The following is a 27,906-nucleotide window of genomic DNA, read 5'->3' as shown; positions in this document are numbered from 1 at the left end:
GCGCAGGCGCCAGAGTGTGACCCCAACTGGAAGAAGAAGCAGAAGAGGTGGTTTCTGTTGAAGATGGAGGCGTCACTGGAGAGAGTTCTCTGGCAGCATTGGGGACGCCCTCAGTGCTGTCTGAGCGCTTGGGCCTGCCCCCAGTGCTGCGAAAGAACTCATTTGCATACTGGTAAAAAAAACGGCATTTCTACCAAACGGCGGGCCAGAGGCGACTGATAAAGGTAGGAGATGAATAGCCTTTCTTAAGGCTATTCCTATGTGTCAACTAGAAAAAAAAGTGTTTAAATGATAGGATCCCTTTAACTTGAAGGATAAATTCTTTCTAGATATACTTAATAATTCATCTCTCAAGACGCTATATTATTGTATGCAGAGGTGTAACCTGAAGCTCCAAGGCCCCAATGCAAAATCTCTACCAGCCCCCAAACTACAATATATTGTTTATAGCACTTGTCTCCTTATATTGGAAAGTAGATCTTATGAGCTCGTAAGGTTCCTAGGCCTGCATGTAACTGCACCCTCCGGACCTCCTGAAGTTACTCCCTTGTTGTATTGGATTGTATATCCATCTCACTAATACTTCCAATTATACTGTAGCTATTAGAGATGAGCGAGTACTGTTCGGATCATCTCCATAGAAATGAATGGATGCACCTGGTACTTCCGCTTTGACGGCGGCCGGCCGCTTAACCCCACCGCGTGCCGGCTACGTCCATTCATTTCTATGCAAGCGTCCTGTTCGGATCGGCTGTTCCGAACAGTACTCGCTCATCTCTAGTAGCTATTACATACCTCCCGTATTCTGGGTCGTGTCCCGCAGTCTCAGTTGGAGGGAGACATGTCCCGGATTCAACTCATCTGTGTCTGGAGACGATGCAGATGAGTTGAATACAGTGGAGAAGCAGGAGTGGACAGCCCCTGCATAGCGCGCCACACACTTTGTCCCTCTTTCTGTCCTTTGAATGTTTGGAGGTATACTATTAACAATGCTGTGGAGTTAGAGTCATGACCAAATTTGTGTGGAGTCGTAGACAGAAAAAAGTTATCAACTCCGTCTTCAAAATAAAATGATTAATTATATTATACAAATATTAATATTGTATAATTAATTAGATGCATGCTTTCTTGCATATGTACTTTCATAGGAATTCAGTCAGTAAATTTTTAATGAATTAGAGGAGCGTTCCAGCTTCTGACTGACCACGGCAGCCATTTATGAAGCAGTTTGAGCTGGTGGTCGGATCTACCACTTCCACAGCCCTGCTTATTAAAGAGATTCTCCAAGATATACAAAACTGTGTAAATGCATAAAACTCTTAAAAAATAAATAAAAACCAATGCTCAACCTCGAAATGTCCCCGTTTCAATGGTGCCACACCCGTCGCTTGTAGCCAATCACTGGTCTTAGTGGTCACATGCCGTTCATGTACACATGACTGACTGCCACTTTAGGGTGAACGCAGGAGCCCGGCGACAGCCGCCACCGCTGCGTTTTTTTTTTCTCCGTTACCGGCTGGAGTTACTGGGTGAACGTGACCAGTGACTAATGATTGCGGCCAATTCTGTTGCACTATGACAAATAAGACATCATCACTTCTGGTCCGGCTGGGGGGTGACAGAAGTGCATTGCAAGGACATTCCAAGATTATAAACAATTTCCTGCATTACACATTTCTTGTTAGATAATGTTGGATAACTTAGAGCTTTACTAGTATCTAGTCTTCTTGAACTTCCTCGCCAGGGGGCGCTCGCTTACAATCAAGCCACGGGCGAAAATCTCAACTTCCTCCTCCTACTAGCCATGTTTCCATGGGAGTCCTTGAAGGTCATTTCAGGACCTGCATCTCCATGCGCAGCCTACACCATAATGGAACTAATGGCCACGAATAAAGCACACGCCACATCAGAGGGAAGGTCGTTTTAACTAGAGAGTTGCTATTCTGCTCCTGTAATGGCTCTTCCGGGATTGTAATGTGTGCGTTCCAGATGACGGAAGTCGTCATAGTTTGACCTTTGCCGGCACCCGTGACTCTCGGAAGTGTTTCTCTTTTGAGATCAGCGTGACTTTCACGGGGAGTTTAGCGGCTATGGGTCTCCTGCGGGCAGCGGCTGTGATCGGCCCCTGGTTATCTCGTCATGTCCCGGTGACAGCTGGGGGTCAGGTGAGTGAGAGACACGTGTCTCTGTATTGTTGGGGCATTTGTGTAGTAGAACTACAAGTCGCAGCTTACTATGAGCGTGGTGTCTGGTGCTTGTCTCTTTACTAGGTCATACACTGGTGACCTGTCCTGTGAAGTGGATGTGCGCTCCTTATGGTGTTATGGCTGTTTTGCTCTTGGATGTATCATATAGTATTTGCTGTGCATGTGGGACCTTGGCCATCAAGTCAGTCAAGAATAAGAAAAACCCAAATGCGTTTACAAAAAAAAGCGCCACACTGGTTCACAGGTTGTGTCTGGTATTGCAGCACAGGTTCATAGAAGAAACTGAGGCTGAGCTGCAATACCACAGAGTACCTATGGACAAACATGTTACTAGTTTGGTAAGAAAGCAGCCATGTCTTTCTAATCCTGTACAGTTCCTTTAAAAAGAATCGGCACTGGCGCCATTTCTGAGACTGATATTTCTGTTTGGGTATAAATAAGTTTATTTTTTTTTTAAACTGTTGATGTTTGTGCAGTTTTTTGACTTGTTTCTATATTGTAGCTGCCTCTGAACTTTTGCCGACATTGCTCCTCTGGCATAGTTCCAAATGAAAGGATTCGTAACATCGGGATCTCAGCCCACATTGATTCTGGCAAGACCACAGTGACCGAGCGTATCCTGTATTACACTGGCCGCATAGCGCAGATGCATGAGGTGAGATTTCTCCATTGCATATAATAAGAGTTTCTGGTATCTGTTGTTCAGGAGAGAAGTTTCCTGTTTGTTGTTATATTTATCACAAGTATTGGATGGGAGGTGAAAGTTTTCTTTCTTTCTCTTCCCATCGCTTTTATAAATTCTGTTCCTTTGTCTGTTGTGAGCATTTAATCAGAATTCCATTTCCTGAAATGTCAGAGCCTCATTGTCTACTGCAGATTTGTAACAATCTTATACAGATAGGGCGTTTTTACATTTTTCTGCACAATTTACACTAACATCTAACAGTACTATGTTTTGGGTATTATTAACAAAGCTCCATCTGCAAAGTCTGATATGGATCTGTTCACATGTTGTTTTTACTCTATGCTTGGCATATGCATTTGGAAAGTTAGTGACAGATATGCCAAATGTAAGCACCATTAACATGACCGGAACTTAGTGTAATATTGGACTCTCACTGGATGGTGTATGATTCCATAACATTTTTTTCCACTATATGGGAAAGCAAAGCAGACCACACTTTCCTGTACACTGAGCCACAGCAAACAGAAGTATACTGCACAATGAATATATTTTTAAAATCATTGTGACTTAAATGCGCTGCTGGACAGCTACATCCTATCCTATTAATATTATAAATGTGAAAGTTTGTGAGTTTGGATGTTCGGATGTTTGTTCCGCAAAACCCACTCGACCGATTTGGCTGAAATTTTCCACAAACATAGTTAATACACCCGATTGCGCAATAGGCTACTTTTCGTCACAATAGCGCACATACGTTTGTGCCAGGACCCCCACAAAACCCAAACTCACACCACCATCTCTGCAATCTCACACACTTTGGACCATAGCAAGCCCCAAAATTCATATTACCCTCTACAGCCTCGCCCCTAACCCCACACAATCTCATATACATATACTTTACCACTTTGCCCCTCACCTTAACGATACTCCAGGAGGCTCTCTTTAACGCTCCGGAGCAGCCATGTTTGCCGACCCCCACCGCTCTGACAATCCGCGACACTGCCCACCCATGTCAATACCCCTAGGAGGTCTAATAAATGCAAAAAAAAAAGTTTTAAAAAAAGTAAAAAAAAATATAAAAACAAATAAGAATTAAAAATTCAAATCACCCCCCTTTCCCTAGAACACATATAAAAGTAGTTAAAAACTGTGAAACACATACATGTTAGGTATCCCCGCATCCGAAATCGCCCGCTCTACGAAGCTATACAAATATTTTTCCTGTTCGGTAAACACCGTAGCGGGAAAAATGGTCAAAAGTGCCAAACCGCCGTTTTTTCACTGTTTTGATTCTGATAAAAATTTGAATAAAAAGTGATCAAAGCAAAACATTTCCCGAAAATGGTAGAACTACAAAGTACACACGGGCCCGCAAAAAAAGACGCCCTATACATCCCCGTGCACGCACGTATAAAAAAGTTACGGCTGTCGGAATATGGCGACTTTTCAAAAAAAAATTTTTTAACACAGTTTTGGATTTTTTTTAAGGGGTCAAAATGTAAATCAAACCATATAAATTTGGTATCACCGGAATCGTACCGAAACACAGAATACAGGGGACATGTCATTTTGGTTGCACAGTGAACGCTGTAAAACCAAAGCCCGTAAGAAAGTCGCAGAAATGCATTTTTTCTTCAAATCCACCCCATTCTGAATTTTTTCCCTGCTTCCCAGTACATTATATAGAATAAATAATGGCGGCATCAAGAAGAAAAATTTGTCCCAGAAAAATTAAGACCTCATATGACTCTGGGAGCGGAGAAATAAAAAAGTTATGGGGTTTAGAAGGAGGGGAGTCAAAAACGAAAATCAAAAAATGCCATCGGCGGGAAAGGGTTAACTTCAAATACTTCTGTCCCAAAGTCACTATGTAAAGTTTCTCACAACACCGTATATATAGGAGCTCAAATACAAAGTAACTTCAACACAAAAGTCTCACGTATTCTCTGAATTACAGCAACAACAAGATACAAACTTACATTTCATATCCCATACCTTATACACAGTACGAAAACCTTACCCACACCTGTATATACCCACTGCTACAATCACCGCAGACGAAGTCGCGGGTACCAGCTAGTAGTTACATAAATTGGGGAATACTCCGGTTGTATACCAATATCTGATACCAATATCAAATATATGACTTGACGCAACAATGTAATTTGGGGTATTTTTGAACAGTCCTAGAACCCATTTCTCAACTTATAAGGGTGAAAAACATGCATAATGATTGGTGAGAATAAGATAATAGTATAGGGGCAACACAGTGGCTCAGTGGTTAGCACTGCAGTCTTGCAGTGCTTGAGTCCTTGACTCAAATCCTGCCAGAGACAACATCTGCAAAGAGTTTGTTTGTTCTCCCCGTGGATTTCCTCCCATACTCCAAAGACATACTGATAGGGAAAATGTACACTGAGAGCCCTACATGGAGCTCACAATCTACATTAAAAAAAAAAAAAAAAAAAAAGAGATCATCATAGCATTTACTGCAGTAACTTGTAATAAGGAGAGTTTTTGCTAATTTGCCATTTCTGCTCAGGTTAAAGGTAAAGACGGTGTTGGTGCTGTGATGGATTCAATGGAGTTGGAGCGGCAGAGAGGCATTACCATCCAGTCTGCTGCAACGTATACCATGTGGAAAAACACAAATATCAACATAATTGATACACCAGGTACAGTATTACATCAAAATAATCATGAATACCGGTCATGCATTTTAAATACTGATTTGTATTTCTAAGATTACATTTCCTTATTCCATTTTCGTAAGGGTGCATTCACACTACGTATATGGCAGCTTATTCTGAACGTAAAACACGTTCAGAATAAGCGGTGTATAAAGCAGTTCCATTCATTTCTATGGGAGCCGGCATACGAGCGCTCCCCATAGAAATGAATGGTCTGCTTTTTTCACTACGAGCAGTCCCATTGAAGTGAATGGGAAGTGCTCGCGTGTACGGCTCGGCATGAGCAGAGCTAGCTGTACACGCCAGCACATCCCATTCACTTCAATGGGAGCGCTCGTAGTGAAAAAAGCAGCCCATTCATTTCTATGGGGAGCGCTCGTATGCCGGCTCCCATAGAAATGAATGGGAACTGCTTTATACGCCGCTTATTCTGAACGTGTTTTACGTTCAGAATAAGCTGCTGTATACGTAGTGTGAATGCACCCCAATACAGCTTTTTAGTAAGTCCACTTGACTGGATTGATACAAACTATTCTGAAATCGTCCAGTGAAATTATTTGGGAGGTGTTTTAAACTCCTTTCATCTACTGTTATCTACACTGCAACTTCAAAGGAACTTGTCACAGACTTTTGCGGTACTGAACCACTCACAGGCCCTTATGACCCAAATGACCCTATCCAGGCAATAGTCCATGGCCACAATTAAAAATAAATAAAATTCTGTACTTATCTGGATCCTGCTACTCCTAGCACCTATGCAGTTCTTTACCGAAGATGGAGTAGTACACACTGACTTCACTCTGCACTATGGGCAGCTGCTCCACGTTCCCACTAACTTTTTTTGTACCCAATTACTACAACCAAACTATCCCTTTAATGTACTGCTATTAAATGCTGCATCTGATCTCCTTTAGCAATTGCAAATGTTGAGAGTGGATTGTCATTACTGTTCTGTGGGTAATTGGCAATGGTGGTTGTGCCATGATCACTAGTCGCTTGACAACACATCGTTGTGCTATGATAGCAGCAGGAAACAGAGTGTTATATCAGAAATTGTTGGCACGAAGAATCCTTTTAGGCTGGGACCACACACAGCAGACATGCTGCCGAATTTTTGCCAAGGAAATTCACAAACGTATTTTCTTGAAAGCTGCCGCCACCACATATACCATATGAAATCAGGTGCTTTTCGCAGTAGCACACTGTCAGGCATTGCAACCGGGTGCAGGTTGAAAACTTCTGGTAACGCTCGCAGCAGTAATTGAAATGCTGCTGGTTACTTTGTTCTGTGGGGTTTCATCACAGCAGAAGATAAGGTTTGGAGAAATCTGTTCCACTTTGTTACTACTGAATATCGCAAAGGATTTTTTTTTCTAGTTGCACATTTTCCCATTCAAGTGCTACAAGTTCTAATTTTCTGCATTATTCAATTTGTAGGACACGTGGACTTCACAATTGAAGTGGAAAGAGCCCTGAGAGTGTTGGATGGTGCTGTACTTGTTGTTTGCGCTGTTGGAGGAGTTCAGTGTCAGACCATGACGGTGAACAGGCAGATGAAGCGATATAATGTCCCATTCCTTACATTCATCAACAAGTGTGACAGATTGGGATCTAATCCAGTTAAGGCTGTGCAGCACCTAAGGTGAACACCCCAGACAGAATACACAGTTTATAATATTGCTTCACGTGTAGTAATTCTATCAGGTTAATGTTTGTTTGCTTTTTCTTCTTTGCTAGATCTAAACTAAACCACAATGCAGCATTTATCCAACTTCCTATTGGACTTGAGGGAAACTTCAAAGGAATCATAGACCTTGTGGATGAACGGGCGATTTATTTCGATGGACAGTTTGGGTATGTAAATCTATATAATGGAAGAGGGTATTATTGCTGCATTGAGCTTCTATTTTCCCTTCTGGTTTAATAAGTCACTGCATGTCTTTACAGGCAGCAAATCCGTTATGAAGATATCCCAGCCGATTTCAGAGCAGAGGCAGCAGATAGGCGACAAGAGCTGATAGAAAGTGTGGCAAATTCAGATGATATCTTAGGAGAGATGTTTCTGGAGGAGAAGATCCCTACCATTACTGATCTGAAGGTGATCTGATAAACTAAATAAATATGGAGATATATAAAATCAGTTCTATGCTTATGTTTACTAGCTGTGTCTTCTTTAGTTGGCTATCCGCAGAGCCACTCTGAAGAGGATGTTTACCCCTGTACTAGTAGGGAGTGCCCTGAAGAATAAGGGTGTCCAGCCACTTCTAGACGCTGTGTTAGAGTATCTTCCAGACCCATCAGAAGTTCCCAACTATGCAATTCTGAATGATACGTAAGTTTTCCAGGGGCCTGTCTTGACTTAAAGGAATTGTCAACAGTTTAAGACTTTATTTGCAGGAAATGTTGTACAATAGAAAATTTACAAACATTATTCATCCATTAACTATCAGTCAGTGCTGATATTGTGGTGGTTCATTTTTCAGCGCAATAATGTGGCATATTCTTGTCTGCTGCAGCAAATCACTTTCTTTAGCTGTGCTACTAGCATGTATGACATGACTGCTGATGCTAGTGGTGGTTGTAGTCATGTAAAAGCTTCATCACTGCAGAAAACACAGGGAGATCTGTGGGGCCCACCAGCACGTCACATGGATTCATTAACCAAAGTTCATTCTGAGTTTCTAATGAACAGCAATTAATCCCTACTCACATGTCTGATTGTTGGGGTTTGGGGTCCCCGAGTCTCTTGTGTAAATTTAGCAGTAGTGTTCATGGAAGGATAAAGATTGAACTGTAAGTACAGGGCTCATGGACCCCTAAAAGTCAGTGGTGCGGTGGCTGGTCATACAGGTGCCCTGTTCTCCATTCACACACAGACCCTCAATTTTTGTAAATAGTAGGGGGTCTTATAAGTTGGACAAAAGCAAGCAATCATTTGTTTCCTGTTGTGTGAATAGAGAACAAGTGTTTTGGGGAAAAAAATCCTTTATATCATAAGGCAGGGGATTCTTTACACAGATCTTTCTGCAGACAATTACAACTAATGAAATGTATTTACATTTGTAGGAGTTCAGAAGAACCAACCAAGATTTTGATGAGCTCTCTGAGAGATGATTCCCATCCATTTGTTGGGCTTGCCTTCAAACTGGAAGTAAGTGTCACATTCTGAAATGACTGCAAACTGTTCTAATTAGTGTTCATTTGGAAGTCCCTGTATACATTTACTTGTAAGGCTTACATGCACAGGACCTTGTACGGATCAGTAAAAACTGCACAGATAACATACAGATTGGTATCAATTTGTAATCTGCGATTTTCAGTGAACCATAAATTCAAATAAAGACAATCTGTCTTCAGACCGTGGAAAGTAATGAGCTTGGTGTCCTTCATAAAAGGGTTTTGTACTGCTGTGTGTTCAGGAGATTCACTGCTCTATTAATGGCTTGTACAACTTGTACAAAAACTGGATTTTGCTGTGACGCCGGCTCTCCTGTATAAGTTTGGCTTAACAACCAGAGAATTATCGATAAGTTTGTCTGTTCATGCCTTACTGACCTTTCTGATGTCTTCTGCAGGCAGGTCGTTTTGGTCAGCTCACTTATATCCGAGTATATCAGGGAATGCTGAAGAAGAGTGACTACATCTACAATACAAGGACTGGCAAGAGAGTGCGTGTGCAGAGGCTGGTGCGCCTCCATGCAGACTCAATGGAGGTATAGTTCTGTTCTGCAAACTTCTTGTTAAATGGTATGATTTTGATTAGTTCAAAGATGTTTCTTAGTGCCCATTTTACTCGGTACTAGAGATGAGCGAGTACTGTTCAGATCAGCCGATCCGAACAGCACGCTCGCATAGAAATGAATGGACGTATCCGGCACGCGGGAGGTTAAGCGGCCGGCCGCCGTCAAAGCGGAAGTACCAGGTACATCCATTCATTTCTATGGAGCGTGCTGTTCGGATCGGCTGATCCGAACAGTACTCACTCATCTCTACCTGGTACACATTTTATTACACAGTGGCCTATAGTCAAAATGATTCCCTCCCATCGCACTACAATTTCCTATTCTAGTAATATTGCCACTCCTTTCACATTATTTTTTTCTCTTCCTCCAGGATGTGGATGTAGTTTATGCAGGAGACATTTGTGCCTTGTTCGGTATTGACTGCGCTAGTGGGGACACATTTACTAGCAAATCCAACGACAATCTCTCAATGGTAAGCTGATGGATACGAATATTTTGCCTGGACATATAAGCTATGAATTGTAATGTGCTGTGGAATATGTTGGCACTATATAAATAAATATTATTATAGTAAACAGAAATAGCAGTGCCATATCTTAACTTTTTTTTCTTGCTGGGAAAATGCTAATTATTCTCTCAGCTAGTTTTATGTATAGAGTTATAAAGTTACAGGGACATAATGGAACATTTGCCATAATTGTCCAAAAACAATAGGTCCTTTTTAAGGAATGTATTTCTATATAGGTAACACAATTGTTTGTTGTACGTGATGTTTTATATTGTTTCTGATCACAGGAATCCATCCATGTACCTGACCCTGTAATTTCTGTAGCAATAAAGCCTGGAGACAAGGTAAGATGCTATCACCCTTACCTGACTCTGTTGAGCTGCTTGTAAGATTCTTTATTCTAAAATGAACATTGACATTTCAAGCTCCTTATCAAGTGGCGGATAAATGGCAATTCTTTTAGTGTTAGGCTGAGTTCACAGAGGGTTTTTGGTCAGGATTTTCTGCGTCAAAAAAACCTCTCCCATAGAAATCAATGGTTGCTTGTCATTTCTTTTTTCCGCAAACAGTTTGTTTCCGCTCACGGAAAAAAGAAGCGACATGTCCTTTCTTCAGGCGGATTCCGCGGCTGGTTCAGTCTTGGACGCCCGCCTGAAGACGCTCCCTCCCAACTAGGCCCATTCATTTGGGCCTAATCCGGAGCGGAGTGCAGCGACTGTTTTTTTTTTGGTCCGGAATCTGAGGCAGTTTCTGCGTCAAATTCCGGGTCAAAAAACACCATGTTAACCCAGCCTTATTGATCATGGTCGATGTCATGGTTGTTGGTAGTGGTTTTGTATAAGGTATAAGTTCAGCGAGTCTTATCTATAGAACAGAGGTCCTGAATAGAGATGAGCGAACAGTGTTCTATCGAACACATGTTCGATCGGATATCAGGGTGTTCGCCATGTTCGAATCGAATCGAACACCACGTGGTAAAGTGCGCCAAAATTCGATTCCCCTCCCACCTTCCCTGGCGCCTTTTTTGCACCAATAACAGCGCAGGGGAGGTGGGACAGGAACTACGACACTGGGGGCATTGAAAAAAATTGGAAAAAGTCATTGGCTGCCGAAATCAGGTGACCTCCATTTTAGACGAATAGTGGATTTCAAATCCGGGTCATATGAGAATGTGAACTTTGTGACTATGAGACAGGGATAGCTGTACAGGCAGGGATAGCTAGGGATAACCTTTATTTAGGGGGGAATGTTATTAAAAATAACTTTTTGGGGCTCTATCGGGTGTGTAATTGTGATTTTTGTGAGATAAACTTTTTCCCATAGGGATGCATTGGCCAGCGCTGATTGGCCGAATTCCGTACTCTGGCCAATCAGTGCTGGCCAATGCATTCTATTAGCTTGATGAAGCAGAGTGTGCACAAGGGTTCAAGCGCACCCTCGGCTCTGATGTAGCAGAGCCGAGGCTGCACAAGGGTTCAAGCGCACCCTCGGCTCTGATGTAGGAGAGCCGAGGGTGCACTTGAACCCTTGTGCACCCTCAGCTCTGCTACATCAGAGCCGAGGGTGCGCTTGAACCCTTGTGCACACTCTGCTTCATCAAGCTAATAGAATGCATTGGCCAGCGCTGATTGGCCAATGTATTCTATTAGCCTGATGAAGTAGAGCTGAATGTGTGTGCTAAGCACACACATTCAGCTCTACTTCATCGGGCTAATAGAATGCATTGGCCAGCGCTGATTGGCCAGAGTACGGAACTCGACCAATCAGCGCTGGCTCTGCTGGAGGAGGCGGAGTCTAAGATCGCTCCACACCAGTCTCCATTCAGGTCCGACCTTAGACTCCGCCTCCTCCGGCAGAGCCAGCGCTGATTGGCCGAATTCCGTACTCTGGCCAATCAGCACTGGCTAATGCATTGTATTGGCTTGATGAAGCAGTGCTGAATGTGTGTGCTTAGCACACACATTCAGCTCTACTTCATCGGGCTAATAGAATGCATTGGCCAGCGCTGATTGGCCGAATTCCGTACTCTGGCCAATCAGCACTGGCTAATGCATTGTATTGGCTTGATGAAGCAGTGCTGAATGTGTGTGCTTAGCACACACATTCAGCTCTACTTCATCGGGCTAATAGAATGCATTGGCCAATCAGCGCTGGCCAATGCATTCTATTAGCGTGAACTGAGTTTGCACAGGGGTTCTAGTGCACCCTCGGCTCTGCTACATCAGATTGCTACATCTGATGTAGCAGTGCCGAGTGTGCATCAGATGTGTAGTTGAGCAAAACTGACTCAGCACTGCTAAGTCTGCATTCGCATAGGAATGCATTGGCCAGCCTTCGGCCAATCAGCGCTGGCTCTGCCGGAGGAGGCGGAGTCTAAGGTCGGACCTGAATGGAGACTGGTGTGGAGCGATCTTAGACTCCGCCTCCTCCAGCAGAGCCAGCGCTGATTGGCCGAATTCCGTACTCTGGCCAATCAGCACTGGCTAATGCATTGTATTGGCTTGATGAAGCAGTGCTGAATGTGTGTGCTTAGCACACACATTCAGCTCTACTTCATCGGGCTAATAGAATGCATTGGCCAATCAGCGCTGGCCAATGCATTCTATTAGCGTGAACTGAGTTTGCACAGGGGTTCTAGTGCACCCTCGGCTCTGCTACATCAGATTGCTACATCTGATGTAGCAGTGCCGAGTGTGCATCAGATGTGTAGTTGAGCAAAACTGACTCAGCACTGCTAAGTCTGCATTCGCATAGGAATGCATTGGCCAGCCTTCGGCCAATCAGCGCTGGCTCTGCCGGAGGAGGCGGAGTCTAAGGTCGGACCTGAATGGAGACTGGTGTGGAGCGATCTTAGACTCCGCCTCCTCCAGCAGAGCCAGCGCTGATTGGCCGAATTCCGTACTCTGGCCAATCAGCACTGGCTAATGCATTGTATTGGCTTGATGAAGCAGTGCTGAATGTGTGTGCTTAGCACACACATTCAGCTCTACTTCATCGGGCTAATAGAATGCATTGGCCAATCAGCGCTGGCCAATGCATTCTATTAGCGTGAACTGAGTTTGCACAGGGGTTCTAGTGCACCCTCGGCTCTGCTACATCAGATTGCTACATCTGATGTAGCAGTGCCGAGTGTGCATCAGATGTGTAGTTGAGCAAAACTGACTCAGCACTGCTAAGTCTGCATTCGCATAGGAATGCATTGGCCAGCCTTCGGCCAATCAGCGCTGGCTCTGCCGGAGGAGGCGGAGTCTAAGGTCGGACCTGAATGGAGACTGGTGTGGAGCGATCTTAGACTCCGCCTCCTCCAGCAGAGCCAGCGCTGATTGGCCGAATTCCGTACTCTGGCCAATCAGCACTGGCCAATGCATTTCTATGGGGAAAAGTTAGCTTGCGAAAATCGCAAACTGACAGGGATTTCCATGAAATAAAGTGACTTTTATGCCCCCAGACATGCTTCCGCTGCTGTCCCAGTGTCATTCCAGGGTGTTGGTATCATTTCCTGGGGTGTCATAGTGGACTTGGTGACCCTCCAGACACGAATTTGGGTTTCCCCCTTAACGAGTTTATGTTCCCCATAGACTATAATGGGGTTCGAAACCCATTCGAACACTCGAACAGTGAGCGGCTGTTCGAATCGAATTTCGAACCTCGAACATTTTAGTGTTCGCTCATCTCTAGTCCTGAACTTTTTGTAGGCTGCAATTCACTTTCCAATATGACGGGATATGTTGGGGCACAATGAGTGTTATCACTCTGCCTGTTAGTATTGGAGGTTTTGTAAATGGATGTGCTGCTTGTTCTTGAATTACTGCCTCCAGTCTGGGGTACTGTTGTCACTTCTTCAGTCAGACCTATCAGTCCATGTGTGGAGCAAAAGACTTTTTGATTATTATGTGAGCATCTTAGGCCCGGTTCACATCTACGTTTGGAATTCCTTTTGGGGAGTCCGCTTGGGGACCCCCTGAACAGAATACCGAATGCATTAAAAAGCAGTTAGCTAAGAAACCACTCGGACCCCGTAGACTTTAAAGGGGTCCATGTGGTTTCTGCTCTGTGTCTGCATGAATCATGTGGAGAGAAAAGTGCTGCTAGACTATAATGGGGTCCGTGTGGTTTCTTAGCTAACCACTTTTTAATGCATTCAGTATTCAGTTCGGGGGGTCCCAAAGCGGACTTCCCAAATGGAATACTGAATGCAGATGTGAACTGGGCCTGAGGTGTGCAAATTAATTCTTCAGTAGTCATCCCCCTTCCCTGTGTTTACCATGGTGTACTCTTGGTGTAATGGCTTCCATAGCTGTGTGGTGATGCCAGTAATATGACTCGTTACTGCAGAGGCCACGGATTGGCTGTAGTTACCTGCTTATTACCAAACACCAATGAGGTATATTTACTGTTCTTTTTTCTTCTACCAGAATGATCTAGACAAATTTTCTAAAGGTATCAATCGATTTACCCGTGAAGACCCAACCTTCAGAGTCCACTATGAAACAGAGAGCAAAGAGACCATTGTATCTGGGATGGGAGAACTGCATCTGGAGATTTATGCCCAGGTAAAGAGAAGTTTATATGAACAGAACATCTGTAGCTGCATATAAGGAACATGTTATATGACTGCAAAACAGATTTAGTTGTAAACTTTTTACTTATTTTTATTTTTCAGCGACTGGAAAGGGAATATGACTGCCCTTGTACTATGGGAAAACCCAAAGTTGCCTTCAGGGAGACAGTTGCGAGATCTGTTCCGTGAGTAGTATTTACAATATTTCATTCATGTTCTAGATGTCTTCAAAGGTTTTGGATTTCAGCTGTTGTTCTCATCTGGGTTGATTTTTGGTAGACGATGGTAATTTTTGACTCTTAGCCCTTCTGATGGGTCCCATAGGACTTCTATGAACCACGACTCCATTTCCTGCAATTCAGAGTGTTATTGTTATTACAGCATCAATGGGGTCTTATCCGTGTGATCAGAAGATGTTGCTAAACAGTGATGTGGTTTAACTAAGCTGTCAATTTGCTCTCTGGTTTTCATTTACATCTTCAAGTGTAAAGGGGTTTTGTTTATAGGACAGAACCTGTCCGTATTGGCCAGTGACATTGGCGTGGGAGTTCGTTGATTGAGACTCACACGTAAATCTGTAATGAGGATGCTGACATGCTGTATAACCCAATCAGACATCTTCTATCTACAGTCTGTCCCAGGTCATTAAGAGTTACTGTATCCACTTACCTGAGAAACATTTTCGTGGATCAGCATATGGAAGTGGAGTTCTACGGCGGCGGCGTCTCTTATCTGCAAGTGTCAGTCAATGTGTTAGAGCAGTTTTGTGATGAATATCTAGATTATCAGTCTACAATATTTGGCGATTTTGCAGTTTATTGGTCAGCCTACAGAATAGCAAAAGCAGCTCTTAGCCATTTGTGAGATATTATTTGCTAGTAGGAGTGTAGGCTAAGACCACAGCAAAAACCGCCTTTTCTCTCTGCATTTTACGTTCTTGCCTTCCCTACCCCCCATTAAATCTATGGGAAAAATACAGCTTTTCCACAGGTAAAAATTACCATGTCACGTTTTTCGAAAACAAGCAGGTTTTATCTTTCACAACGTGTGTCTGAAATTACACAAAAACTCCTTCATTGGTACTGTAAAACACCACAGGGTTATTTTTTCCACTGAATTTCCACAACAGCCAAAAACTTACTAAGAGAGTCATCTGGTGCGCATACACTCCATGTACAGCGCATGCACAGGGCAGTGAGGAGTACAGACTTTGGCTTCAGCAATGAAATATGGATGCTCCCTTGATACTAGATAGAAGTTGACTGGGTACAGTGTCGTGTCCTAACATTTTGGCAATATTTAATTAGAGAACCTCAGGGCGGACCGTCTTGGCAGATTTTGATCACCAGTCCAACAATGCATAAGGATCTCCTGGTGGGTTAGTGTTCTCAAACCTGCTGACAGGCCAAACACTGAATGGGATTCAAACAGGGAATACTTTCCTGTAACAGAATACCATCTCATTTTTGGAAGGTCACGTGCATCTATACAGAGCCATGGAGTTCATTCATTCAGTTTCTCTTTCATACTGATGTTTCATGGAGTATGTTGTCCTGCTGGGACTTTGTAAGGGAGGGATTTTCTGCCCCAGAAGCTTAAAATTCTGATTAACCAATACATTGTCATCTAGCTTTGCTATCTTGTAATGCTAAAGTTTCTTCAGCATCTTGCAGAACAGTTTTTAGAATTTCAGTTTGTACTGTGGTTTGCAGAGAGGAGCATTGCATCAGATAGAAGTCTGACAGTAATCTTCCTTTAAGCAAGTAAATGCTACAGTCTATCGGCAGGTTTAGGAACACAAAACCACTAAATGTCCTTGTGCACTAATGGTTTATTGTCCTAAATCTGTTCAACGGTCTGTCAGCACCAGGTTCTTTATTTAAAGAGGACCTGTCACCCAAAATGCTGAATGGCCTACATCTTCTGAATGCTGCTATGCCCCTGAGGAATTTATCATTCACCCAAGCTAAAGATATAGGCCTAGTAGAGTATATGTAAATTAGCTCTTGTTCACTAAGAGGCTGGTAACCTTTTATTTTCACAGGGAGTGTGGGGTGTGTGTCTGCGTGCTGTATGAAATTAAAAGGTTACCACTAGTGTTGAGTGAACAGTATTCGAATCCTAGTTTCAAATACCTCGCTCCCATAGGAATGCATTGAAGCCGGCCGGCGCTTAACTTCTTCGCAATCAGCCACTCCCATGCATTCCTATGGAGCGGAGGTATACAAATCTAGGAGTCGAATACTATTCGCTCAACACTAGTTACCACCCCTTAGCATAGGAGCTAATTTACAATAACCTACCAAGGACCATATCTTTTAATTGGGAAAATGGATCTCATTAAAAACAATACATATTGACCAAGAGCACGGCGGCCATCATATGAGGGTATGTCACGCAGCAGGTCGCACTTAGTGACATAAAAGACTGTAATACTTACTGCGCGATGTTTCCATCAGTGTCCCAAAATCTGCTGAATGTTCCCTTTTTAATTTTCTTTTTATCAGGATTTAATATTGACTGACTAATGTTGATTCTTTTGACATATTGATGGTCATGTCAATTGAAATTGCCTTGTCTTTATCTGTACTGGATATCATACAACTGACTTGAGGATATGTCATCAATATATGTGATCAGTGGGGGTCTGAAATCTGGGGTCTCCTTTGATCACTTGGTTCCCTAAATATCAATGCAGCGCTGTATATATTGTAAGGACTGTGCTTAGTATTGCAGCTTAGCCCCATTTATTTGAAGGGACTGAGCTGCCACTGTGCCATAAGACCAATGAATATGAATTTCATGGAAGAGGCTGCAATGTTCGTGGTTTCCACAGCCTTTTGAAACAGCTGATCAATGACGGTCCCAGGTGTCAGACCCCCAGTGATCCCTTATTGAAGATTTTTCCTAAGGATAGGCTATGAATATACCAGTTATAGAAAACCCATTTATAAGGTAAACTGAGCTAACTGGAAAACTGTAGTTGCTGTTGTGACAGTGTGACATCCAGCCTGGCAGCATCTAGTGTATATGCAGTGTACACCCAAAGCAAATAGATATGTCTTCACTGTCCAGGAAGCTGACCTGAGGTCACCTTGTGTCAATTGGGATGGCTTGTAGTGGAGTAGCGGCTACCTGGGAAGAAAGTCTCCATTTCATTACCAGTCTGATACTAGTCACAAGAACTACTATGCCCAGGAACACGTATGGTACACACACACTCTTATAGGGTTTTATGGGAGAAAACTATTAAGAAATCCTCCCCTTCCCTTCATCAGGTGGGGCTGGGAATGTGCTTGAGTCCATGAATCTATACGGTATTACTTACCACCTGCTGTACACGTTTAATGACGGTCATCCTGTAGAATGTTTCTTCTGTGGAGTTTTCGCACTTGACTAAACCACAAGCAGCCTGTGCCAAGTGCAGAATGGGCTTCATATCAGGTGCAACCGTGCCAAAATTATCTACAATATCAAATGGCAAGAATACATCAGAGGACTAGCTAGGCTGTACAGTTCTCAGGAATGAAAGGCACACATTACCTGGAATTTCTCCTGCAGTGAGTGGTTCAGTGAGACCCTTCATTCTGTTGTAAAACGTCTTGTCTTGTGCTGCGGTGTAGTTCTCTGGCTTGGTCTGTAGATTGTATGTCACCTTAGGAGCAGTGTTCTTATTTGTGTAGTAGAGGACATCAGCAGTGCAGGGGATGGGTGGTTTCTGAGGAGAATATTAACCATTAGTCATGATTAGTAATTAGGTTATACTAATGGATCATATCTGACCGAGATCAGCACCGACAACTAAACAAGTCCAATCAGAGTGTGACCTATAACAGTGAACCAAACGTCTAAGCACCAAAACTGCTATCTTTATCCTAAGGCCTTATTCACACAACGGTATTTCTGGCCGTTTAGTGTTCATGTTTACAACACATTGCATGCTGAACATACACAGACCCATAATACCACATGATGCATTGCAGAATACAAGTCCATCTCCTCTGTTATACTCATGTATTGTTACTTCATTAAAACTATAAAAAGAGCCTAGTATTAAAAGGGGGCAAAGGGGCGACACTGGGTACATATTTGTCTATTAAACCGCAGGTTTCAAACGCGTATTTAAGGAGTAAGGGATTGTTTTCCATATCTTACAATAGCCATTAATGTTTGACTGGTGGGGTCCATGACCCTTTAACTTTTTCCTAGACTGAACACCTATATGGGTGAGCTGTTGTGCTTGTGTAAACCATAAAGGAATCCTTCATTGAAGAAATATTGATGGTCTATACAAAGATTAGGCCGTGCGTGTCTTCTGAATATTAAGTTGCTCCGCATAAATATGCAAATTTTTGCGAGATAAAGGAGTTGTCGCTGGTAAAACCTGTTGTTAGACTGGTAAATCTAGAAAGTATACAATCTGTAATCGTCCTGTATATATTATGGCAAGGTAGTATGTCACAAGCCCCATGTTTATCTCATGGACCTGAACCCCAAATAAACACTCACCTCATTCAGGACATCTTTTATCTGAAATTCCAGGTGATATGTATTGCCCTCTCCTTCAATGCTCTGTTACAAAATAAAATAAGAAGATTTAGCAGGTCAGTTACCTTACTGCACCATAGGGAAGCTCATGTTTCTTGCAGTGTATTGACAAATGTTAGATTCTTTCCTAAACCTCTCGTCCTGTGGCTGTCATTTATTGATAAGCCTTTAAGTATGTGAAGTAAAGCTACATTGGATTTTACCCTTAATGGTGCAAATAAAATCTTCCTACGTCTTCTGGTCAGGGCTGTCCGCCTTACCTTCATGCTGCTCTTTGACACCTGTTGATGCTCATAAATCCGGTGTGGTCTCCCTAGGTCGTAGTTCATGCGGCTCACCACCACGCCTGCTGCTCTGGAGGTCATGTAAGAATATGGGGTTGTAGATGCCATGATATGTCTTGTCTAGGTCACCAGTAGGAGACAGTTCAGTGTTGCTGGCTCTACCATGTAATAAATGACATTGCACATGTAGCTGCAATCAGGAAGCTAAAGGGTGTGACATCACAGGAAGAGAGGAGGAGGAGGAGGAAGGCTTGTCTGCTGCGAGCTGGGATCTGAACTCTGGACTTCTCAAGATGACAACATCCAGACTGCACAGACTGTCGGCTTGTTCTTAGTATACAGAGGAATAAATGCTGCAAAATGCAGTAAAACTAAATGGCCTATTTGGCTTGGTATTTCTATACACAAGCTGAGTGACTTTGTGAATCCATCTGCTTACCCGGTACTGACTCTAAGTTGTGTCTGTGTTGTGTTACACTAACATCCACAATTCTGCGGGATTCAGAACTGAAATCTCCCAGAGTCCTTTGCTTATTCTAGTTTTTGCCTTTTATACCAGGGACTGTACATAGTAATCCGATGTAGGAAAAATTACTTTGTGTAAATCATACTAAACTGTTTTGCATTTGCAGCATTTATAAAGTTGCTAGTTTTCTAGTATAGGGATATTAGATCTGAATTACATCACATATATTTATATGAATGGACATAGGGAAAGGGATTGTCTATGTAAGTGGTCCTCTTTTAAAGGGGTTGCACAGAATCTGAAAAGCATGGCTGCTTTTTTTTTTAAAAAAAAAAAAAAAAAGCTGGAAGGTCATGCACAACCTGTGACTAGTTCGGGGCTGGTTTTTGGAAAGAAGCAGACACCTTTTTGTGATCCTGTACAAAGGGGTTATCCTCTCTCCATAGGTTAGACAACTCATATTAAGGATCACTAGAAAGAGCTGTGCAGCAGCTGAGCCAACCAGGAATGATGGGTAATTTCAGCTCTGAAGCCTGCAGTGTAGTGAATTCAGTGCTCCTCTATAGTTATACTTTTATCAGATGTTACACCTACATCTTTTATATTATTGGCGCAATAGAGATGTATGATGTAGTATTCTATATTTTCAGGTTTGACTTCACTCATAAGAAGCAGTCTGGCGGAGCAGGCCAATATGGTAAAGTCATTGGGTATATTGAGCCACTGGAAGCTGAAGACTACACAAAGGTGGAATTTGAAGATCGAACTGTAGGAACAAATGTCCCTAAACAGTTTATCCCTGCTGTGGAGAAGGTGAGTGCTTGTTCTTATAACCAGAGATCCACGTTGTGGATACTTGAGGGGCTACTGTGACCACTTCATTCGTTTTCGTTCTCTTTTTTTTTTTTTGGCCCAGCAATAATGCTGCCATCAGAAATGACACAAAATGCTTGACACTAGATTTGTGCGTTAGAATGTGTTCGGGTCACCCGTTTTTGATATCAATGAAGTTATTCCCAATTTCTTGTAGTGGACACAGTTGAATAATATCTGCAGTCGTTACAAGGTGAACAACTTAGTGCACACTGACATAGTAAAACATTAGTATGGGACTCTTTTATGTCGGGTCCAAAATGCCTCCCGAGCCAATAATGGTGCCACACAGGGGCTTATAATAGAAGTATAAGCAATGCAGAGATAATCACTTTTTATAGATATGTAAATCAATTGGCAACTGGTAAATCGATTATAGGCCTAGTCTGGTCTACAGAGGGTCTACAGGGGTCATGTTGGACTGTGATTCCAGAGGAGAGTTGAAACATTTGCAGATGTCTGTGGGTAAATGTGGCAAGTCAGACCCTGCCCCAGGAGCACATACAGACTGATTTGCATATCCATAAAAAAAAAATGATTTTCTCTGAATTCCTTCATCAGCTTGTGGCCATACATGCACAAAGTCTGTGAGGTATATTGTCTGTTTCCTGTAGGGTTTTCGTGATGCCTGTGAGAAGGGGCCGCTAACGGGTCACAAGATTTCTGGCATCCGCTTCGTCCTGGAAGATGGTGCTCATCACATGGTGGATTCTAATGAACTGTCCTTCATCCGGGCAGGAGAAGGAGCCTTAAAACAAGGTACCTGAGTTTTATCACCTTAATAATAGTTATGTTTATTATATAGCCAACATTTTCTGCATTCCACTGGCATGTCCTCATAGTATTTCTGCAACAGGCATGATACACTGCAATACTTATGTATTGTACTAGTGATCGAGTCCCTTTGCAGCAAAGTAAACGGTTAAAAAAAATAAATATATGTAAAAAATATTTAAAACTATGTAAAAAAAAAAAAAAAAATATTGAACTCAAGTTGCTGCCTGTGCACAGTATAAAGACAGGTGGCAGCTTAGCACCTTCCTAACCAGCCTCAATAACTTATAACGCTCAAACCACTAGCCATTGTCTCTTTCACCTTAAAATCATCTGGGCCTTGTTTTGGTGATTCAGCAGACAGCAGTGAGTGGGCCCTTTGTTGGTCCTAGTGGCTGCTCCCCTTATGGCTGTACTGCTCTGATGGTGATCCTGGATAGAAAAGCCTAGAAGTCCGCTCACTTGTACATCCCCTGCACAGCTGGAAGACTTCTAGTCATTGTGTCAAGTTCCAGTTGTCATACAGCAACACATACCTTTTAACTTCTTAAGATACGGCCTATTATAATTCTATGAATAAAGCATTTTTCAATGTCATATTCCAAGAGCCATAACTCTAATTTTGTTGTCACCATAGGAAAATGTGGGCTAGCTTTTTGTGGGTTTCATTGTATTCTTAACAGCGTCATTTATGGAACACAAATAATCGATTCACTTTTTTCTGCCATATTCGGTGACCAATAACTTAAAAAAAATATATATATATATATATATATATATATATATATATATATATATATATATATATATATTTTTTTTTTTTTTTTCATCAATGAAGTTTGTAGGATAAGTTAAAGTTTTCACTGATGTGATTTTGGGATTCACGCAACTTCATGCACTTTGTGTTCTAATTTTTGAGTGGTAGGATAAACATAAACAGTGATTTAGGCATGGATTGTTTTTGGTTTTTTTTTATTCAAACAATTTTTTTTTTTTTTAATGTCATTTGTTATGCGGGTGAAATAGTGTCATATTATAGGTTATGTTTTTATGATGCCAAGCGTGTGTATGGAATTTTTTTTTTTTTTTTTTTCATTTTATTTTTAAAAACAGAAAAACATTTTAATTGAGAAAGTGGGTTTTCTTTTTGCCCAATCCTTCCACAAATCCTTACTGTCTCCTAGCCTTCTTAGTCCCTGCTCATTTTTGTCTTCGTCCATGCTCTTTCAGAGATCCTCTGCCCACCTACAGTTTCCTCCCTGCCCCCCACAGAGTGCCTGCTAGATTATTCCCCGTTTCAGGCCTCCGCTTGCCAGTGACGTTTGTCATTTTCTTTTCATAGGACCTTTAACAGATTGTTTATTCCTCTGCTCAACTTCCAATCTGTCCCATTTTATCAGCCATTCCATATTTTCTCAGAGCTCTTAACAGGTCGCTTTTATTTTCTTGTTCCCCTTCCTTCCACCAAAGAGTGCAGAAAGTGCTTAGCTGTATGGGGCCTAGAAGCTGCTCCTGACAGCCCTGTTTGTACCCACCAGAAGTCTTGGTCTCTGTTTGGAGCTCATGCCATACATGCCAAGAGACTCATCAAGTCTCCTTCAATAAAAGATGAAACCGCAGAGAGGTGTCCAGGGCTGAGTATTACTGAATGGAGACATGGACCTCTAATGTTGTATATTGCAAACTGTGTCATAACAGGTTATGTTAGCACTAATAGGACACTATGAAGCATGCTCCGTTGTGCAATATGTTACTGGTCTAGATTCTTTTAACTTGCCATTCTGCATTTTGTTTTGTGCCAGCTTTGGAGCAAGCAACTATTAATATCTTGGAACCAATAATGTCTGTTGAGGTCAATGCACCCAATGAATTCCAGGGTCCTGTGATTGCTGGCATTAACCGAAGACATGGGGTGATTGTAGGTCAAGACGGCTCTGAGGACTACTTTACGCTTTATGCTAATGTAAGTACAATAGTAGACTCTAGAACCATGTTAGTCCTCTCCACTTTAATTCCCTCAAGTGTTTGCTTATGTGCTGTTAGTGTGTTTTCCATGTGTTGTGGCCTTAAAGGGGTTATTTGTTTGTTGTTTTTTTTTTTTTTGTTTTTTTTTAATATGGGACAAATAGAAGGATGCACCAATATAAAACCCTTCCTAATTTATCCTGTATCCGCATCATTTGACCTAAAAAAATCAATCTGATGATGTCCTAAGCTGTGACGATTAATTTCCAATCTCGTTTCCTCCCTGTGAGCAGTTCAACCAGCAAACTAAACATCAGAAAATGTGAGATTGGTTTATTAGCTGTGAAGAAGAGTGAAAGAAGGTAGATGAGTCATTAGAAATGTAGCTTGTCCACAGATTCACTGCATGTACATAAGTGATACAGAAAGCAGCAAGTAAAAAATAGAATTGTAAAACCATGCATATGTGAATTAAAACTGTCTGCTTTATTGGAAGCATGGATGCTGAATCTGGCCATACCCTTAAAAGTATTAAAGGTTATTTTCTACTTCTAAAGTATGATGGTATAGCCCTGGCTTAATGCTGTGTCCTCGATGACCCTAGCCACCTGCTGAGCAGGGAATTACAGCCAGCGTCTATCACTTAAATAGAGTCATATTGCAGTTCTCTGCAAAGCTGGTGGCCAGCAAGCTGTTATACTGTAAAAACAATGAAGGGTGCCCAGCAGTACATTGGAGATATGTCCGTTTCACTTTCAGGATTGGTGGGGTGCCCATAGGTCAGAGCCTCACAGCCATAAATTACATTTTGATGATAAGCCATCCATTTTTTATAGTGGGTATACCTTTGCATTAAACACTATAGAGTTATGTCAAAATATCTATCTATCTATCTATTTATCATGGCAGTAACTTTAGGACCATTTAGACTGCGTTTGTTGTGTAGTTGATACATGCAATTTTCTTATGGGGAAAAAAACAGGAACACTTCAAAATGTGAAGTCATGTTCAGACATGGCAAATTTGAGGCTTTTTGTTGTGGATTCTAGTACTATACAAATTCTGCAAAACCTTAGTCATTGCCATCTTTTACCATATGGAACGATCATGCTGTAGATTCACTCTCTTGATTTTTCTTTTCTTCAGGTTCCTCTCAATGATATGTTTGGCTATGCAACTGAGCTGCGATCCTGTACAGAGGTACGTGTATTTCTGAGAAATATATCAAAGACAACATAGAATATTTCTATTCTTTACAGCTACCTGAAGAGATATAGGGAGACCTTCAGGTCAGGTCAATTTATATAATAATCATATTATTGGAATATTCCTTTAAAACAGCTTCTGGACAATTGACTCCATGCTAAAGCTGTGTTGGCAGCTTTTACCAAATACTGACTGCTGCTTTGTCCCCAGAGTGGCAATAGCTATGAGTTTAAAGGGTTTGTCCAATTTCTAAGATTGGAGTATCCTTAAAGAGGTTGTCTGGGATAAATTGATCTTTATAATCTAAGCTACACACCCTTCCACCACTTATACTCGAGTATAAGCCGAACTTTTCAGCTCAGTTTTTGTGCTGAAAAAGCCTCCCTCGGCTTATACTCGAGTCAGCAAAAAAAAAAAAAAAAAAAATTAATGTATAGAATCTACCATAAAATAGTGCAATAAAAATAAAAAATAATAAGTTCTAAATCCCTCCTTTCCCTAGAATACATACAGAAGTAGAAAATGACTCTGAAACACATGCACATTAGGTATCCCTGTGTCTGAAAGTGCTCGGCCTACTGAATATAGGGGATCTGCAGTGCTCCTGTTCCGTCAGGAAGGGGTTAATAGGAGCACTGCAGATACCCTATATTCAGCCAGGCTGAATTCCAAGTGCGGGAAGAAAAAAACAGTCCTCAAGCTCAGGGAAGGAGCAGACAGACAACCAAAACACCCCCCTCCCCTTTCCCAGCACCCAGCAACTACTGCACCCAAAAATTCCGGCCATTTTATTTTTTTAAATTTTTCAGTAGCTGCTGCATTTCCCCACCTAGACTTATACTCGAGTCAATACGTTTTCACAGTTTTTTTTGTGGTAAAATTAGGGGCCTCAGCTTATATTCGGGTCGGCTTATACTCTAGTATATATGGTATATGTTTCTTTTTTTTTTTTCTTTTTCAGCCGTTTTTTCACATAGTTACATAGTAGATGAGGTTGGATGGAGACATCAGTCCATCAAGTCCAACCTATTACCCTACAGTACCAGAGGAAGCCAAATAACCCCATGAGGCATATGCCAATTGTCCCATTTCAGGGGGAAAAAATACCTTCCCAACTCCAATCTGGCAATTGGTATAAAACCTTGGATCAATGTGTCCTTAAAATCTAGAACCCATAACCCACAATTCCGTTGTTTTTTCATATGAACATCATCTTCACTGAGTAACAGGGGGCATTATCCCTCTGCTCCGAGCATAGCCGCGTCATCGGGAGTTCACGCCTCTACCTCTGTTCAGTTATACCCCCTTTTTCAAAAATACTTCTTCAATAGAGATGAGCGAACACTGTTCGGATCAGCTGTTCCGAACAGCCCGCTCCCATAGAAATGAATGAAAGCACCTGGCACGGCGAACGGCCGCCAGCAAAGTGTACGTGCCAGGTGCTTCCATTCATTTCTATGGAAGTGGGCTGTTCGGAACGGCTGATCCAAATAGTGTTCGCTCATCTCTATTCTTCAACTATCTGTGTCAAGAGCATCTAGTGACATTGATGCAATCCAAATCTCACACCTCCATCGTTCCAGAAGACAGTAAAGATGGTGCACAGTGCATGCGTGAGATTTGGATTCTGTCAACGTCACTAGCTGCTCTTGATACAGCTAGCTGAAGAATCATTTTTGAAGAAGGTTGTCTTGCTGTACGGAGGTGGAGGCGTTGAACTCCTGATGATAACCCTCTCTGTGTTCTGTGAAGATGATTTGCATATGAAGAAAACATATGCATATGAAGGTTTGTGGGAAAAATGGCTGAAAGAAGAAAAAAAAAAGTGATTTTGGCAGTCATAGACTCCCTTAGACAGGCAGACAGGCTAAATGCTCATTGGTCCTCAGCTATTTTTCCTGACTTCCCTATAATCATGCATGTTTGTATATTACATGTATATGTTTATGTAATTCTTGTGTGGTTATTATACCACACTCTGCCAGTAGAGGGCCCACCACAGCCAGTCAATACTGTAAGGGTCACAGCACACAATCCGATGCAATGATGTTGAAGTTTATCAAGGACAATATTTAAAACACAGTTATTCATCCAAGTAATGGTTATCAATAATATTCTCACTTAGTGTAATCTCCATACTTTCAGTCTGATATGACCTTTATCAATGGGTGTTCTTGGAAAAGATGAAGAGGTATCTCGCCACTGCTGGCAATCAGATGCCAGTGCAGCTTTCTGGTACCAGGTAGTGGCGATATGCCGCTCCATCTTTTCCAAGAACACCCATTGATAAAGGTCATATCAGACTGTAAGTGGGGGATTATATTCTGTTTGAATATTATTGATGTCTTCCGCCTGGATGACTAAATGTGTTTTAAATATTGTCTTATATAAACTTCAACATCATGGCATCAGATTGTCCTGAGAATCTTTTCACAACATGTTTATTTAATAGGGAGAGGAAGACAAGCAACTACCAGGCACTTTTGACAAAGGTTTAATTCTTGGCACCGTATAGTATTGGACATGTGGAAAGCTAGCACAATTGAGCCCTGTATCTTGTAAGCACAAGTTACCCATTCAGTTCCATTTAACCAAAATTCTGGCAGCTGGGCTAAATCACAATGCCAATATCATGACTTGTATAGCAAGGTATCCCTCCCACAGATAAAGGGTTAAACTGTCATACATACACTGGACTGTACACATGATCTAGGAGCTGCAATAGTAAAGCTGCTGCCTTGTATAGAACTTTGATATGTGTTGATCCCGTTATTCATTCTCCTGATCCAGTCATTAATGTCTAAATTTTTTTTATTTTTTTAGGGAAAGGGTGAATACACAATGGAGTATACAAAATACCAGCCTTGCTCACCTAATACCCAGGAAGACCTGGTCACCAAATATCTAGAAGCCACCGGTCAACTTCCAGCGAAGAAGGGGAAGTACAAGAGTTGACCTCCTTTCTTGTAATGAAAGACACTTGAGCTACCCTGCCCTGCTTTTTATTCCGTGAAAAGATTCCCACCAATTTTATTTATACTGTGCCCACGTGTACATTCTGTCCTTTTTCTGGGGTTTGGTTATGGCGGACAATGAAGATTCATTTCTGGTTTTTGTGAAACCTTTGGATGCGTATTCAGGTTCTGTCCCCTGAAAATTCACAGAGGATGTGATACATGAGTGAGCAAGCCATTGTTGGAAGAGTCGTCTTCATTTTACCTGAACAACCATGTGACTAGTGACCGGTGTTTTACTTCATGGCTGGATATGCTTGCTTTTTGTAATCCGAGTGGGCATTTGGACAGAGAGTTATACATCACTGACTCTGAGATTAAACTTCTGAGGGTCTATGGATCCCTTCTATATTACAGCAGAGGTCCGCCAAGAAATAAATAA

General features: G+C 42.0%; 2 protein-coding genes across 3 annotated transcripts; one reads left to right on the top strand and one right to left on the bottom strand.

Annotated features, from left to right (window-relative positions):
* The first annotated feature begins 2,036 nt into the window (after positions 1–2,036).
* GFM1 (G elongation factor mitochondrial 1) lies at positions 2,037–27,906 on the top strand. Of its 2 annotated transcripts, none has more exons than XM_075268744.1 (18): positions 2,037–2,165; positions 2,710–2,862; positions 5,435–5,567; positions 7,020–7,224; positions 7,320–7,436; positions 7,530–7,680; positions 7,760–7,914; positions 8,649–8,733; positions 9,158–9,295; positions 9,696–9,797; positions 10,121–10,177; positions 14,249–14,386; positions 14,497–14,579; positions 20,343–20,505; positions 21,180–21,324; positions 23,142–23,302; positions 24,451–24,504; positions 27,334–27,906. In XM_075268744.1, exons 1-18 carry the CDS (start codon positions 2,091–2,093, stop codon positions 27,463–27,465), a joined length of 2,247 nt encoding a protein of 748 aa, XP_075124845.1. In that variant the 5' UTR covers positions 2,037–2,090; the 3' UTR covers positions 27,466–27,906. The 2 variants fall into 2 exon arrangements, with proteins under 2 accessions (XP_075124845.1, XP_075124846.1); XM_075268745.1 differs by having other exon boundaries at positions 8,649–8,737; positions 9,162–9,295.
* Positions 14,573–19,415, bottom strand: LXN (latexin). Its single transcript, XM_075268746.1, has 6 exons — positions 19,203–19,415; positions 18,904–18,966; positions 17,938–18,112; positions 17,723–17,859; positions 15,064–15,126; positions 14,573–14,745 (listed from the first exon to the last, which is right to left on the bottom strand). Exons 1-6 carry the CDS (start codon positions 19,332–19,334, stop codon positions 14,638–14,640), a joined length of 678 nt encoding a protein of 225 aa, XP_075124847.1. The 5' UTR covers positions 19,335–19,415; the 3' UTR covers positions 14,573–14,637.

The sequence above is a fragment of the Leptodactylus fuscus genome, chromosome 3 (assembly GCF_031893055.1).
Source record: "Leptodactylus fuscus isolate aLepFus1 chromosome 3, aLepFus1.hap2, whole genome shotgun sequence".
In the NCBI taxonomy this organism is placed as follows: Eukaryota; Metazoa; Chordata; class Amphibia; order Anura; family Leptodactylidae; genus Leptodactylus; species Leptodactylus fuscus.
Note: the sequence above shows the minus strand (reverse complement) of the source record. Positions and strands in the feature narration are given on the sequence as shown.

What these genes read in the sequence shown, in the direction of transcription:
- GFM1 (XM_075268744.1), top strand. Translation starts at nt 2,091, where the DNA reads ATGGGTCTCCTGCGGGCAGCGGCTGTGATCGGCCCCTGGTTATCTCGT. An exon ending in GGCTTGCCTTCAAACTGGAA is followed by an intron (nt 8,734 to 9,157) that starts GTAAGTGTCACA and finishes TGTCTTCTGCAG; the next exon opens with GCAGGTCGTTTTGGTCAGCT. An exon ending in ACAGTTGCGAGATCTGTTCC is followed by an intron (nt 14,580 to 20,342) that starts GTGAGTAGTATT and finishes CTATATTTTCAG; the next exon opens with GTTTGACTTCACTCATAAGA.
- LXN (XM_075268746.1), bottom strand. Translation starts at nt 19,334, where the DNA reads ATGGCATCTACAACCCCATATTCTTACATGACCTCCAGAGCAGCAGGC. An exon ending in TGTCAAAGAGCAGCATGAAG is followed by an intron (nt 18,967 to 19,202) that starts GTAAGGCGGACA and finishes ATTTTGTAACAG; the next exon opens with AGCATTGAAGGAGAGGGCAA. An exon ending in TTAAACGTGTACAGCAGGTG is followed by an intron (nt 15,127 to 17,722) that starts GTAAGTAATACC and finishes TGACACTTGCAG; the next exon opens with ATAAGAGACGCCGCCGCCGT.